The sequence below is a fragment of the Aotus nancymaae genome, unplaced genomic scaffold (genome assembly GCF_030222135.1).
Source record: "Aotus nancymaae isolate 86718 unplaced genomic scaffold, 86718_ANA_hifiasm-v0.15.2.pri h1tg000029l, whole genome shotgun sequence".
Taxonomy (NCBI): domain Eukaryota; kingdom Metazoa; phylum Chordata; class Mammalia; order Primates; family Aotidae; genus Aotus; species Aotus nancymaae.
The window spans coordinates 10806501-10823180 of record NW_026988442.1 but is presented as its reverse complement, the minus strand read 5'-3'; the positions used below and the strand labels follow the sequence as shown (position 1 = coordinate 10823180).

The window sequence follows — 16680 nt, the reverse complement described above, 5'->3', positions numbered from 1 at the left end:
GGCACGCATTAAGCACTACAGAAGGTTTTATTGAATAAAATAAAAAAGAGGGTCCTGCTGGGCATGGTGGCTTACACCTGTAATCCCAGCACTTTGAGAAGGCAAAGCGGGCGGATCACCTGAGGTCGGGAGTTTGAGACCAGCCTGACCAACCTGAAGAAACCCCATCTCTACTAAAAATACAAAAACAAATTAGCCGAGTGTGGTGATGCACGCCTATAATCCCAGCTACTGGGGCAGCTGAGGCAGGAGAATTGCTTGAACTCGGGAGGCAGAGGTTGCGGTGAGCTGAGATCACGCCATTGCACTCCAGTCTGGGCGACAAGAGCAAAATTCCATCTCAAAAAAAAAAAAAATTGACAAGGTGACTAAGGGGCAGGGGAGAGACGTATTTTTCACCTGAGGAAAGGCACTCTTAGGTTCCTTTTGAATCTGGTACCATGGGCACATAGTTTTTATTTATTTATTTATTTATTTATGAGACAGAGTCTTGCTCTGTCACCCAGGCTGGGGTGCAAATGGCGCCATCTTGGCTCATTGTAACTTCCACCTCCCGGGTTCAAGTGATTCTCCTGCCTCAGCCTCCTGAGTAGCTGGGATTACAGTGCACCACCACACCTGGTTAATTTTTGAATTTTTAGTAGAGATGGGTTTTGGCCATGTTGGCCAGCCTGGTCTCAAACTCCTGACCTCAGGTGATCCACATGCCTAGGCCTCCCAAAATGCTAGGATTATGGGCATGAGCCACCAGCCTATTTTTTCAAAAGTTGAAATTATGGGCATGAGTTGAAATTCATTGTATCTTGGCCAGGCGTGGTGGCTTATGCTGTAATCCTAACACTTTGGGAAGCTGAGGCAGGTGGATCGCTTGAGCTCGGGAGTTTGAGAACAGCCTGGGATACATAGTGAGACCCCATCTCTGCAAAAAAAAAAAATACAAAAATTAGCTGAGTGTAGTGGTGCGTACCTGTAGTTCCAGCTACTTGTGGGGGCTGAGGTGGGAGGATTGCTTCAGCCCAGGAGGCAGAAGTTGCAGTGAGCAGAGATTGCGCCACTGCACTCCAGCCTAAGTTGACAGTGAGACCCTGTCTCAAACAAAAAACAAAAAAGAGAAAGAAAGAAACTCAATGTATCTAGATAGTTAAGAGATCATCTGAGCGGTGTCAGGGCCTGGAAGGAGATCCCACCCAGAATCCCCGGGAATTTGCTGTAATTGGTCAAAGGCTACATTGTGTAGTGTGAGAAATCAGGACGTGAGGAAAAGGCGGGTGGGAGACACCGAAACACACACGACCCAGGGCCCACTATAAAAAGCACATTTAAAAACACCAGACTGGAAAAGTTTTATTATTATTATTATTTTTTAAATAGCAAAAGCGAGTCCCCCCAGGAGGCGCGGTGCAGCTGCGGCTGTGGCGGTTCCCAGGTGATGTCAGTCCTGGCCAGGCGCCAGCCCTGGCCCCTTGGAGACGGTCTTAGTGGGTTCAGCTTGACTGTTTTTCCTTCCTGAGACTTGAGGACACCTTCCTGTCTCAAAGAAGGAAGCCTTTCCAGGGCTTTCTGAAAGCCAGGGGCAGGGGAGGCGGTCGGCCTGGGCTGTAAGGGCAGAGAGAGGCAGTGGGGGTGGGGAGAAGCAGGGGCTGCCTCTGGGAGGAGAGTGAGGGTGGGTGGAGAGAGCAGAAGGCAAGCCTGGCTCCTGGGTGGCTCTTTAGCCCTCCCACCCGGGGGCGCAAGGGGGTCTGCTTCTTGGGAATTCAAGGCTCGCCTCCCTGGCCCCTTTGCTTCTCGGCCCTAGCTGCTTCCTGGGGAGGCCCCCGGGTGGGGTGGGGTTGGGGGGTGAGAAAGCTTCCCACAGAGTTCCCAGTTGGTCAGTGTCTTTTCTCCCTCCCTGAGCCCTGGGCCCACCCTCTCTTCTCTCTGGTTAAAGGCTTTTTGCCAATATCTTCCAGGTCAGGTGTGGTGGCTCACGCCTGTAATCCCAGCACTTTGGGAGGCCACGGCAGGTGGATCACCTGAGGTCGGCAGTTCAAGACCAGCCTGGCCAATATGGAGAAACCCCATCTCTACCAAAAATACAAAACTTAGCCGTGTGTGGTGGCATGCTCCTGAATCCCAGCTACTCGGGAAGCTGAGGCAGGAGAATCGCTTGAACCTGGGCGGCGGAGGTTGCAGTGAGCCGAGATCTTGCCACCGCACTCCAGCCTGGGCAATGGAGCAAGACTGTCTGAAACAAACAAAGAGCCCCCAGACTCTTTGCCAATATCTTCCAGCCTGGGTTTTCTGCAGATGGGACGATCCACAGAGCTGGGTTTGAGGTCCAACTGCACTCCTAGCTGTGTGACCTCAGGCTGGTCACTGCTTCTCTTTGAGTGCCACCTCTGAAACGGGTTAGGCTGGCCTTGCAGGGTGGTTATGCAGACTAAGTGAGACAGAATAGTGCCTCTTGGTCCTTCATGAGTATTTGCTAGGCACCCACCATGTGCCGGTGCCACCAGGCACTCGGGTTGCTTGGCATTTAGCACAGAGGCAGCTGAGCAGGGAGGTGAAGAGAGTGAGCTCTGGAACCAGCCTTATCCACATCTTGGTTCTGTTCTTTGGTGGCCATGTGAGGAGAGTGACAGTCCCTGTCTCACTGGGTCGTAGAGAAGTAAATGAGTTACAGGCCTTGGCACAGCACCTGGCACTGAGGCAGTGCTAGGTTCATTTTCAACTTCTGTCTAGCTAGCCTCGTGTTGCTTTGACAGCTTCACGGGGCTGCTCTGGGCGCTCAAAGGAGATATGTTGGGGACTCAAGGGTTGTGTTCAGGGGAGACCCAGGTTCCTGCAGGTACCCGATCGTTCATACTGATGCAGGGGTGGCCTGGAAATTGCAGAATGATTCACACTCGGCAAACCCTTTCCTCACCTTGGAAGCAGCATTCCTAATGATGCCACAGGTCTCCCAGCCATGTGTTCCCACGTGTCTTAGAAGCACCCATCCCATTTTTATTATTTGCTCAGAGCCTGCTTTTTCAATAGGCTGTGACCTCCACGAGGTCAGGTACTACATCTGGCTTATTCTCTGCTCATCCCTAGAGCCTTGTGTGGTTCATGGAGAAGTTTAAAATATGTTTGTTGACTGACTCACTGACTAACAGACTAAGTCTGCCCACCTTATGTCAGTCTACGACAGTTCCGTCAACATGAGGACTAGACACGCACCTGATGAGGCCATGTGGGGTTGGTGGTTGAGAGCCCAGTGGGGCTCTGCAGCTAGAACATCCAATTCAAATCCACTTGCTCACCAGCTACTGTGTCACCTTGGGCAAGTTCTTTAACATCCTTGTGACTGCATTTCCTCATCTATAAAATGAGGCAATAATAATACATATCTAACAATCTTTTGAGCAAACTGTATGTATGTATGTATGTATGTATTTATTTATTTATTTTGAGAAAGGGTCTCACTCTGTCCCCCAGGCTGCTGGAGTGCACTGGCGTGATCTCAGCTCACTGCAACCTCCAACTCCCAGGCTCAAGGGATTTTACATTGAGTAGCTGGGATTACAGGTGCGCACCACCATGCCCAGCTAATTTGTGTATTTTTAGTAGAGATGGGGTTTTGCCATGTTGGCCAGGCTGGCCTTGAACTCTTGGCCTCAAGTGAAGTGATCTGCCTTCCTTGGCCTTCCAAAGTGCTGTGATTACAGGCATGAGCCACCCCATCCACCACAAGAAGCTGTATTTATTTTATGTAAAGTGCATGGCCTGAGGCCTGATACATAGTAGGTCCTCAAAAAATCAGGCATTTTTCCAAGCTGTTCAGAAAAAAACAACTCCTAGATTTTACCAGCCTTCCTTCCCACAAGACCAGTCTGTCCCAGCTGACAGAGTTGCCGGCTGTGCTGACATGAGGAAAAGCAAGGGCCAGAGAGGGCCAGACACCCACCCTGGGTCACACAGGAGCAGTGCTAGGTCTCCTGTCTTCCAGCCTGTTCATTCTCAGTGCCTCCCTGGTTTCCAGGCCCTGCTGGCCTGCCCTCTGACCTTATCCCCCTGGGAGCTCTATCCCAGGCCCGTGGGGTCTGCAAATCTGGTCTGGATTAGATACGCTGAGAAGCAAACGCCAGCCCCCCAAGCCGGTTGCCCAGTGGGACCTGTGCTCACAGCTGCTGAGGCTCATAGGGACATAAATCATGGTGGCAGGAGGCTCGGGGGCTGGGACCACCTTAGCCTCCTATGGGGCACAGGGGCCTGAGAGTCATGAGCAGAGACACCTGGGTCCACTGGGGATATTTTCCATCTTCCATTGGACAAGCTAAAGCCAGGGTGCATCAGAGAGGACCGGGACACTATTTGGCAGGACTTCCATCATAGTAGGCCAAGATCCCAATTTCTTTTTAACTTTTCATTTTGCAATCATTTCTAACGTGCAGAGAAGTGACAAAACTGGTGTGGGGAATCCCCATATACCCTGTACTCAGATTCACCAAATTTTGAGCTTGTCTTATTTACTCTATCCTTTTCTCTCACACACATATTATTTATTTTTCTTCTGAACCATCTGAGATCACGTTACCTACATCATACTTCTCTACTTTTTTTTTTTTTGAGATGGAGTCTCGCTCTGTTGCCCAGGCTGGAGTGCAGTGGTGTGATCTCGGCTCACTGGAACCTCCACCTCCCGGCTTCGAGCAATTCTCCTGCCCCAGCCTCCCTATTAGCTGGGATTACAAGTGCCTGCCACCAAACCTGGCTAAGTTTTGTATTTTTAGTAGAAATGGGGTTTCACCATGTTGGCCAGGCTGGTCTTGAACTCCTGACCTCAGGTGATCTGCCTGCCTTGGCCTCCCAAAGTGCTGGGATTACAGGCTGAGCCACCGTGCCTGGCCCAGGATGTATTTCTTAAGCACAAGGATATCCTCTGACACAATCTGGGTACTGTTAGCAAATACAGAAAATTTAACCTTGATGCAATACCTCAATCTATTGTTCATATCATAATTTTGTATGACCATGTCTCAAAAAAAATTGTCAACTGTACCAAGAAGGTCGCCTGTCACATTTTCCCCTCTGAAATACAGGATCCAGTTCAAAGTCATGTACTGCATTTACCTATTCAGGTCTAGACTTGATATCACAAGGACACAAGGTAAAATATACAGTCATAAAAGACACAGATGGGGTTGAACAAAGACATCCAACTGCATATGTATGTTCCATGAACCAATGTTTCTGTAAATCCTCTAATTATATGATGATCCACAATAATGTACTGTGCTCCTGACTGTGTGGACATAGTTAAGAGTTTACTTGCCAGGACAGGCACAGTGGCTCACACCTGTAATCCCAGCACTTTGGGAGGCTGAGGCTGGAGGATTGCTTGAGCCCAGGAATGAGACCAGCCTAGGCAATATGGTGAAATGCCCCCAAAATAAAAAATTAGCTGGGCATGGTGGTGCACACCTGTAGTTCCAGCTACTCAGGAGGCTGAGGCACTAGGATTACCTGACTCCTGGAGGTAGAGGCTGCAGTGAGCCATGATCGTGCCACTGCACTCCAGCCTGGATGACAGGGTGTGACCATGTCTCAAACAAACAAAGTTAACTTACCAAAAACTTACTTACCAAATATGCCATAGTCTTGCACTCTGCTTCATGGTGTTTTTTTTAACCTAACAAAAGCTTCATAAAATGGAAGTGCCCTGGGCCAATGAGGGGGACCTGAAGTGCTGTGGGCACTCAGGGCTGGAGGAAGAGGTCCTGTGTTCTCCGCCCTGCTCAGCTCCAGATGCTGTTTTTTGTATTTTTAGCAGAGATGAGGTTTCATCATGTTGGTCAGGCTGGTCTTGAACTTCTGGCCTCAAGTGATCTGCCCTCCTCGGCCTTCCAAAATGCTGTGATTACAGGCATGAGCCACTGCCCCCGCAGAAGCTGTATTTATTTTATGTAAAGTGCATAGGCATTTTACCAAGCTGTTCAAGCAACTGGGGCTCATCACTGCTCCTCTCTGAGCTTCAGGTTGCCATGGGAGACCTCTGAGGCCTTCCTGCTCATAACTGTGGAGTTAGAGAAGAGAGCCCTACACAGCAAGGAGGAAGATCTGGGTTCTTGGTGGCCCAACAGGGCCAAGGACTTGCTGGGGGACCCCAGGCAGGTTGCTTTCTGTCTTGTCTCACTTTCTTCATTGTGAAATGATGAACCATAAGATTATTTTCATGCTGATGCTTCATGAGTCAAGACTTGAGGGGAGGGTGTATCCCTTTGGGGTCCAAGGTGGCCTGGCCGAGTTGGTCATTCCAACCCTTTCAGTCCTAGATTTCTTCTTCTGGAGCGACTTTACTCCTCTGGCCCCAAATTGGTCCGGAGAAGCTTGGCTGGGCTGGACCACCCTGCAGGTGATGTGCATGCTGGGAAAGCAGACGGTGTTAGAAAATATTCCCAGAGGTACTGGCCCTGAGCTATGCTTCTCTCTAGTCATGTGTGTTGGGCTGAACTTGCAGCTCACAAAGGCTCATGGGCATTAACTGTCCATTAGCAGGAAGATAGCAAGCTGCAAAATATGCATAATGGAGCACTATGCAGCTATGAAAAGGTATGAAACCGCTCTGTGAGCAACCAAGGGTCTCCAAGGAGCATGGTTAAGAAAAAAAAAATCCAAGTGCAGGGAGGAGTGTATACAATGCTACCACTTGTGTGGAAAAACAGTATCTATGTAACTTGCCTATATATGCAGACCAGCTCTGCAGGAATCCATAGGATCCTGGTTACCTTAACATAGTAACTGCCCCTGAGGACTGGAGCTGGGTGACTGGGAGAGAAGGAGACTTACTGTTAGTTTATTCTTTCTTGTGTCTCATACAAAGGAAAGACCCAGTATAAGTAGACGTGCAAGAGGGGCTGGCTCCTGGGAAGCTGCTGATTGCATTTCTTGATCTCCATGCTGGGTGTACAGGTGTGCTCAGCTTGTGAAAATCCATTGAGCTGTACCCTTACACCCTGTGCACTTTCCTGAATGTGTCTTATACTTCCATAAGAAGTGTAAACTTGGCCGGGTGCAGTAACTCACGCCTGTAATCCTAGGACTTTGGGAGGCTGAGGCAGGTGGATCACCTGAGGTCAGGAGTTTGAGACCAACCTGGCCAACATGGTGAAACCCCATCTTTACTAAAAATACAAAAATTAGCCAGGTGTGGTGGTGCATGTCTGTACTCCCAGCTTCTCAGGAGGTCAAGACAAGAGAATCACTTGAATCCGGGAGGCGGAGGTTGCAGTGAGCCAAGATCACACCACTGTACTCCAGCCTGAGTGACGGTGAGATCTGTCTCAAAAAAAAAAAAGTGTAAACTTAGCACGGTTTAAATGATTGTGTTAAGTGTATGTGTGCATGTCTAACAAAAACACTGCAGAGCTGGGCGCCATGGCTCACGCCTATAATCCCAGCACTTGGGAGGCTGAGGTGGATCGCTTGAGCCCATGAGCTGGAGACCAACCTGGACAACACAGTAAGACCCTGTCTCTACAGAATAAACAAATAAATAAAATTAGCCAGGCCCTATTTCCAGCTACTCCACAGGCTGAGGTGGGAGGATCACTTGAGGACAGGAGGTCAAGGCTGCAGCGACCTATGATCGTGCCACTGGACTCCAGCCTGGGCGACAGAGTGAGACCCCATCTCAGAGAAAGCTATAAATACTTTTTCAGAAACAGTCATCAGTATATAGCCTTTCTGGAAGGACATGCAGGAAGCTGCCTTTGGGGAGGGGCCTGAAGGAGGTCTGTATTTTTCCCTGCATACCGTTTGATATAACTTGGATTACTTATCAATGCACACAGGGTCTATTAAAAACCATCTAACAAAGCAAAACAAATACTTATCTTTCTGTTGTAGCTGCTCTTGCTAGTTAGAGATTGAGCCAGAGAGGCCCAGAGGGGTCAAGCAACATCTCCAGGGTCACCCAGCAAATCTGGTGGCGGAGTAGGCCTCCAGCCAGAGCACCCAAGTGTCTGCTCTGCCCCCACTCCCAGGTTTCCTGCCATTGACAAGGCCACAGTCCTTTTCCTGTGGCTTTGCCAGAGGCTGCCTGTACCTGGCCAGGGTAGGCGCAGGGGGAGCAATGTGCTTTCCTAATCAGCTCCCGAAGGGGGAAGCGCAGCCACGCTGGGACACAGGATAGGCACAAGCAATGTCCCTGGAACAGCGGGGAAGTGAGGTAGAGGGTGCTGGGAAAGTTCTCCCAGGTGGGGGACCCTGGCCCCTTGGGGCCCTCCTTCCTCTATTTCTTATGCCAAAGGGGTTAAGCATGGAGGTTTTCATGGCCTGCTCCAGCCTAGGGACTGGCAATTCCACAACTCCCTTGTTCTCCCTGGGCCTGGGTTTTCATGTGTGAGGAAGATCAGGTCGGTGGGGCTCATTCCCATGGCTTCTGGCACAGTGCCTGGCACACAGAGGATACTGGCAATCTGTCAATCTGCAAAATGGGCAGCCACAATTCAGGCTCAGAGGAGCAAATGCAGGGGAGTGGGGTAGAGGCAGAACAGAGGGAATAGGAACATGGACTCGGGCCAGACTTCAGTCAGTAAACATGAAATGGATCATTCGAGCTCAGGAGTTCGAGACCAGCCTGGGCAACATAGTGAGACCTTGTCCCTAGAAAAATAAATTAAAAATAAAAGTGTTTGTTAAATAAACTGTTGAAATAGGCATATGAATGCACCTTGCCGAGGAGAGGGTGGCTGCCTGGCTATCCTGGCCTTTCTCTGGCTCTCCCAAGCTGCTCTGGTCCTGACCTCACAGGGACACTACCAGCCTGAGAAAGCCAAGAACTCCTAGCTGCACTGATCAGCTGCCCCATCCCTGTCTCAGCTGAGTCTGCAATGGGGGAGACACTAGCCTCCACCTCCTAGGGCTCCTGGGAGTATAGTCGGGGTAACAGGTGCCGGCTTTCCACCTAGGGCATCTCCAGGGCAGGGAAGGAGCTGCTCTGGCTTCAAAGGCAGGCAGACCTTGGGGTGTCACCCTGCCACGTGCCTCTGGATGTCGTCGGTCTTCCAAATCATTTCAGCAAACACAGGGGTAGGAATATTCCCCTTTAGTGTGGACTCATTGGCACTTGTGGAAAACCACGTGCCTTGTTGGTGATGGCATCAAAGAACGATGGGTTAAAGGGTGGCATGCTCACAAAATGGAAAAACAGGCAGCTCAGGAAGAAATGAGATACCCTTTAGGTACTGACTTGGGGTGATAACAAGCTCGATTAAGGAAAAAAAGGAAGGAGCTGAAAGTGTGTATCATGTGCTGTCATTTGTGTATTTGCCTGATCATTCACAGGGAATAGGACATCACAAGAAACTGAGGCCCTAGGCTGCTTGCAGAGAGGAGAGCTGGGCAGGACGGAGGGGCAGGAAGACTTTACCACATATCCTCTGCTACCTTCTGAGTTCTGAACAGTATGAATGAAATAAACACAGTCCTTATTAAAAAATAAAATTAAGATTTCTTTACCAACCATACCAGACACCTAACAGTTGTTAAGAACATCTCATAGACTGGGCACTGTCGCTCACGCCTGTAATCCCATCACTTTGGGAGACAAAGGCGGGCAGATCATGAAGTCAGGAGTTCAAAACCAGCCTGGCCAATATGGTAAAACTCCGTCTCTACTAAAAGTACAAAAAATTAGCTGGGTGTGGTGGCATACACCTGTAGCCCCCACCGCTCAGGAGGCTGAGGCAGGAGAACTGCTGGAACCCAGGAGGTGGAGGTTGCAGTGAGCTGAGCTCGTGCCACTGCACTCCAGCCTGGGCGACAGAGCAAGACTCCATCTCAAAAAAAAAAAAAAAAAAAAAAAAAAAAAGCACATCTGATAAATAGCAGACTGAGGAAAGTTTGGTTATGGAGAGGGGGCTCTGCCTGCCTTCCCCAGCCCCACCCTTCCAAGGCAGCCCCTGGAACATCTGTGCCTCTCTCTAGGTCCAGGGGAAGGGCCACCTCTGATGTCCAATGTCCAAGGGCCCCTCCTCAGCTCAGAATGACATCTTTTATTTAAAAATACCTTTTATTTTAAACTCACCAATTCTCTCTCATATACACATTCACACTCACGCATAGACACACACACACCCTCTGTCACCAATAGTCTTTGCCTTTCCAAAATTTCTGCCTTGTCTCTGACCAGCCAGAGCTGGGCAGGCTGAATGGATGCTCACAGCTCTCCAGGATTGGGTGGAGATGTCCCGAGGGCCCTGCCCAGAGTGTCCTGGACCCAGGCCACAGTCCCCTGGTTCTCACACAAAGAAGGGGTGGGCTTGGCTCCTGGGGTCTTCTTCCTTGTCCAGCCAGTGGCTGGCTCCTGGCCTCCTTCTCCAGGGTCCAGGCTCATCTCCGCGGCCCTCGAAGGGGGGCTACCCCCCTCATCTTCAAGCAGCTGCCCCCCAGGTCACGACGGCCACCCTGCAGAGGGGGAGGAGGCATAAGGAGGTGCGATTAGGCCAATGTGAACACTGGAACTAACCTCTGTACCCACCGACAGGGATCTTGATAAATAAATCACAGTTTAGCCACATGATCAAGTTCTCTGCAGCAGAAAGCAGAAGAAACCCGTTCTCTGATATGATTCTGATATGGACTGATATGGACAGCTGCCAAACGACATTGTTTAAGGACAAAAGCAAGGGGCAGACTGAGTGAATGCGCCTGTGTGCTGGAAAGAAGTGCACATGGGAAACTGCGAGTGGGTTTCTTCAGAGAGGAATTTGATGATGGAGAGAGGATGGGAGGAAGGCTTTCTCACGCTATGCTTTTTTTTTTTTTTAGATGGAGTCTCACTCTGTTGACAGGCTGGAGTTCAGTGGTGTGATCTCCGCTCACTGCAACCTCCACCTCCTGGGTTCAAGTGATTCTCTGCCTCAGCCTCCTGAGCAGCTGGGACTACCGGCCCTTGCCACGATGCCCTGCTAATTTTTGTATTCACATTATACTTTTTTACCTTTTCCATTTCTTTCCCATGTGATCTGTTGCTTAAAAAAAAAAATCCAATACATTTTAAAGCGTATTTTACAGTAAAGGGCAAAACCAGCACACCCTGCGGTGGTCCTTCCCCTGCCTGACTGCATGCCTAGTGGCTCACTCAGCCACCTTCAAAAGGGGGGATTGAATTTCTGGCCTCCTTGACATCCCTCAGGGCGCCCCCTTTGCCAGGAACATGCTGTCAGGTCTTGTCTCCCTGGAAAGGTTTCTCTATTCCTGAAATTGCCTAGCACTTCCTGCCTTTCTGGGGACATTCCATGGGGATGAATCTCAGAAGGACAAGGCAGGGTCTCTCCTTTGTCCCCCCGCCGACCCATCTGGACTGGGATCTCAGGGAGTTGCAGGGAAAAGGAGTTCTTCACTCTGTGGCCCCATTTCCAGCCTGGGCTCTCTTGGCCCAGGACCTGGCTTGGAACGGGCACCAATAAATGCTGCCTGAATTCAGTGGCAGCCATTGCAAGATGGGCTAATGGTGGCAATCTCTGAAGCCATCGGTCCCTACAGGGGCCGTTGCTACCAGCTCTTCTCATTAATATTTTCAGACTGGACACATGGGTTTCATCCTCACTGTGAGCCAGAGAGGTCACAGATGTTAGAGCACCCCCTCTTTGGAGGCCTCCAGCCACTAAGTGACTGGCCCAGAGGCACCCAGCCAGTTGTAAAAGAGCTGCACTTGAAATCTACGTTGTCCAACAACAATCTGTCCTGTTTCCAGGACACGACAGTATCTGAAATCCCACTGTAAATGCTCATCGCCCTAAGCCTGGCTAGATGATGATGGAACAGGCAGCTTTCTCAGCCCATTTAGAGAAACAGCTGACCATCTGGGAGCTCTGCCCCCTGCCCCCTCCACCCACAGGCCCAGGTTGGGGCAGATCCATACAGATGCAGCCCAGCCTCCCTCGAGGCTCTTGCAGCCCAGGGACAGCATGTTCACTCACAGGCAGGGCTATTTTGAGGGCTGAGGCCACAGTCCCAGCAGAGCCTGGGGCTTGGGCTTCTCAGACAAACTCTGGCAGGCGTGGCTGAGAAGGGTGGATGGGGAGGGGTGCAATATTAAGGTTGAATTAGAAAACTGGCTTTCCCCTCTTTTACTCTTTAAGTCCTTGGGGATAGGGAGAGCCGCCCCCTCCCACCCCAAGTCTGGAGGTCATCTGAAGACCTGGGTCCCAGGAGAATGCTGGGACTGTTCACCTCCCTGAACCTCAGTTTCTTCATCTGTGAAAGGGAGACAAAATGATTTTACTTGCCATCTCAAGGTGCAGTCAAATGTGAATACAGCTGTATAAGCTGCTAAGTGTGCTTAGAAGAGGTCCTGATGGTTGGGCGCGGTGGCTCACGCCTATAGTCCCAGCACTTTGGGAGGCTGAGGTGGGCAGATCACCTGACATTAGCAGTTCAAGACTAGCCTTGCCAACGTGGCAAAACCCATCTTTACTAAAATTACAAAAAATTAGCCAGGTATGGTGGCGGACGCCTATAATCCCAGCTACTTGGGAGGCTGAGGCAGGAGAACTGCTTGAACCTGGGAGGTGGAGGCTGCAGTGAGCCGAGATCACGCCATTGTTCTCCAGCCTGGGGAACAAAGCGAGACTCCATCTAAAAAAAAAAAAAAAAAGAAAGAAAAAGAAAGAAGAGGTCCTGACAAGACCCCAGTTTGTGTGTCCCTTAGGAACTTAGCACCAAGGGTCTTTGGGAAGCCCCGTGGTTAGGAGTTAGGCTCATGTGAGACAGACCTAGGCTTCAATCCCTACTTTGCCAAGGGCAACCTACTGGACCTCAGAGAAGTGATTTCATCTCACTGAGCCTCAGTTTCCTTCCCTGTAAAGGGGCGTTACTTTATAGGATCACACAAGCTAACATGGGATTACACAGGCTAACCTAGGCAAAGCCTTGGCACAGTGTTGGGAATATAGTAAGTGTTCAATAAATGTTCACAAGTATTATTATCAGCATCATCTGTTCATAGTGCCTCCTGGCCGCAGCTACCCTCTGGGTATATCAACAGGGGAGAGCCTTACAAGATGATCCTGTCCAACCCTCACCACCCCCAGGTGACAAAGGGAAAACAGGGCAGAGACAAGAACCCCGTTTCTACCTCCCACTTGCTAATTCTACCACAGAGGGCCATACCTAACTCCTCCTTCAACAGAAAGATGCTACAGGAACTGTCTCCATGAGGATCCCAATTCCAGACTGGCCAGGATGGGAGGGAGGAGGTAGCTCAAGGTGAAGGAATGGGGTCTTGGGTCTTAAAGTTCTCTGGCCCCCAAAGCTCAGATGGGAGCAAGAGCTTCCCAAGACAGTCAGTTTTCTTTCAGCGTAGTCTGTGAGGGGCCATAGCTGGCCAGGATCACCCCTCTTGCCTATTCCCAGAAGAGCCCGTGGGGTTGACAGCATGGTTTCTACAGCCAAATTTGGCTGGGTTCTTGGTCCCATAGACAGATCTCAGGGAAGCAACCAGGCCCAGGGGAGGCCCCTGTGAGCTGTGGGACAGGCCTGAGACCTGCAGAGAAGTCTCCCAGCCTGCCTGCTGTGGGGGTGGACACGTGACAGTTACAGGGACTTCCCCCTGTAACCTATCCCACGTCCCAATCAGGCAGGCCTGAGTTTGAATCCTGGTTCCATCACCAGCTGTGTGTCTCTCCACCACTGGTAGCATCTCGAAGCAAGTGGGGATAACCTGAGCGCCTTGTTCCTGGCTGTTGCAGGATTTTAATAACTCATGAAGAGCTCTTAGCACAGATCGGTGCTCGTGAAGACCGCTGTCACTGTTGTTGTTGGCCAGTGTGCTCCCGCTCTGCATTCCCCCCAATTTTTTTTTTTTTTTGAGATGAAGTCTCTCTCTGTCGCCAGGCTGGAGTGCAGTGGTGCGATCTCGGCTCACTGCAACCTCCGACTCCTTGGTTCAAGCGATTTTCCTGCCTCAGCCTCCTGAGTAGCTGGAATTACAGGCACACGCCATCATGCCCAGCTAATTTTTAGTAGAGACAAGGTTTCACCATGTTGGCCAGGATGGTCTCAATCTCCTGACCTCGTGATCCACCTGCCTTGGCCTCCCAAAGTGCTGGGATTACAGGCATGAACCACAGTGCCCGGCCATTCTCGCCACTTTTAACCTCTTCCCTCTTCCTTCTCTAGGCCTCAGCTCTTGCTGTGTGCCCCAATCCTAGAATACCCTTTCCTACCCCTTCATAGGCCTGCCCCTTTTCTAAAGCATCCTTCTGAAATGTGGCACAGAAACCCTGTCAGCACTCACTCTGGTATGGGGGCTTCCTCTGGGCTCTGACAATCCCTTTGTCCTAACCCTCCTCCACCATCAGACCACAGCATCCTCATCTTCATCTCCCTGCCCTGACCCTGGGGCTGCACTGTGAGGTCCTGACTGGTGGGTGGGTGGGGACCTACAACCTGCTTCTCTGGGGTTCTCTGAACCAACAGAAGGCAGCTGTTGGGTAGTTAAGGGTTGCTGACCAGAATGAATGGGTGAAAGGCAGTCAGGGAGTATCCTCCAGGGCCCCGTTAGTTAGCCCTTCCCATTCCAGGCTGGAAGCCTTAAAGGCCCACTCCTGGCTTCTCAGTCTAGCCTAGGACACTGACAGGGCCCACGGCTGGGAGGAGTGGAGACCCTGGAGCAGGTGCAAGCCTGAGGCTAAGACTGATTCAGGGCAATGGAGGCAGCCAAGTGTTGAGAAAGCAGGCTGGATGTTTGATGAGCCAGACTGAGGGTGGTCTCAGGCCAGGACGCAGAGGTCTCCCCAGAACAGGGTGGAGCAAGGGACCTACGGCAGCTGTGAGAACCAAAGAGCAGGGAGCCCGGGGCCTAACTCCAATTCCCCATGCCGTTTTACTTGGCCACCAAAAGCCAGTACTCTCTCAGCCTCAGTTTCTCCAGATGTAAATGGTAGCGGCTGGAATACAAATTGTTAGACAGGCTTCTTTACTGTAGGAAAAACTCAGGCCAGAAAGGCACAGGGTCTGGGGATGAAGCAGGTTCCTTGGGGCCTGGGCAAGGTTTCAGCCAAGAGGCAACCTCTGCTGCCACACAGCCCCCACCCACTCCTACCAGCCTGGTCCACTTCCTTACACAGCATACACCGCAGGGGCTGCACGCCAGCTCCCTCAGCTGACCCAAGAGTGCCCTCTCCCAACGCCATGTCCTTTTGGGGGCTGGGGCCTCGCAGGGGTCCCCTTCTTCACTCCTACTGCTCATCAGCTGGGTACCTCAGGCTCTCCGTTGGAGGTATGTGTCCTCCTTTCTTCTCAGTCTCCTGCTCTTGGCTCAGATCTCAAGGCGGGGAACAATTATTTCAAGGTGAGGGAAACATACAACGGGCAAACCGAGGGCCGGCACCCTGGCTTCCCAGCTGAGTAAATGCGGGCAGGTGATTCCATCTCTGATGCTCGGATCCTCATCAAGGTAAAACGGACCGAAAAACTACCTGCCTGAAGGGATTCTTGTGAAGGCAAAAAAGTGGATGCAGAGCGCATCAGCACAGAGGAAGACTCAATAAAAGATGGTCTTTGTTACTCTGTCCTCAAGCCGTCTTCCCAGCAGGAAGGAAGTACCAGCACACCTTTCTTTGGAGGGAATATCCCACACTGAGCAAGTTAAATCAGACCGAGCTCTGGGTTTTCCTGCATCCTTTCGGTTTAGGGGACAGGACATTAAGTCAGTGGTTCTGTTCCACCCAGACCCTGGGCTTGAGGCGCCGCACCCAAGCCTCGTTGGTGCCTGTCCCCCTCGTTGGTGCCTATCCCACCACGTCGCCTCCCTCTTGCCTTGTTGGGGTCCCTGCACCTCTCCAGTTCCCCAAGAAGCCCCGTCCCCCGCCTACCCCGACCAGGCGGCCGCAGACAGGGAGGAAGCACACTCACCCCCTTGCGCTGGTTGCTAAGGCAGAAGGTGCAGATGGAGCGCGGCTGGCGGCCGCCGTCGGCGGCGGCGGCGGGGACGGCGCTCTTGGCACCGCCCGCAGCGCGGAAGCACGGCTGCCCGTCGTCAGCCGCGTCGCCCAGCAGCAGCACGTTGGCCAGGTGCGCGATGTAGCTGGAAGCCAGGCGCAGCGTCTCGATCTTGGACAGCTTGCGGTCCACCGGCTCGGTGGGGATGAGCGTGCGCAGCGCCGTGAAGGCCGTGTTCACGCTCTGCGTGCGGTCCCGCTCCCGCGCGTTGGCCGCCTGCCGCTGTCTCACCACCACCACGGGGCCCGCGCCGCCGCCCGCCCGCCGCCCGCCCCCGGGGCCCGGGCCGCGCCGCGCCGCCTCCAGGCCCTCGCAGCAGCCGAATGACTGGTCCGACGCGTCGCTCTCGCTGCGGTTCTCCTCGTCCTCGCTCAGCAGCCGCACGTCCGGGTACAGCACGTGCGCGCCGACGGGCCGCAGCAGCGCGAACGCCATGGGCGCCGGCCGCGTCCCTCCGTGCGCCGTGACCCAGCGTTGGCCGCGCCCAGCCGTGCGCTCCCGCGCGCTCCCACGGCCCAGTCGGCCATCGCCTTATAGGCGAGGGAGGGGCCAATGGCAAGGCCGCCCCGGCCGGGGGCGGAGGGCTCCGCCCGGCCAATGGGGAGGCGCTCGCCACGCCCGGGCCAATGACGACGCGCCCACCACCTCCGTTCCCCAGGTTGAAAACGGCCCGGGAGCTGGTGGCCCACCCCGAAGGCTCCGATTCCC

At 52.3% G+C, this 16680-nt stretch overlaps 1 protein-coding gene across 1 annotated transcript; it reads right to left on the bottom strand.

Moving 5' to 3' along the window:
• Positions 1-9861: 9861 nt before the first annotated feature.
• On the bottom strand, positions 9862-16422 carry TCF15 (transcription factor 15). Its single transcript, XM_012454950.3, has 2 exons — positions 15886-16422; positions 9862-10431 (listed from the first exon to the last, which is right to left on the bottom strand). Exons 1-2 carry the CDS (start codon positions 16405-16407, stop codon positions 10357-10359), a joined length of 597 nt encoding a protein of 198 aa, XP_012310373.3. The 5' UTR covers positions 16408-16422; the 3' UTR covers positions 9862-10356.
• Positions 16423-16680: the final 258 nt, after the last annotated feature.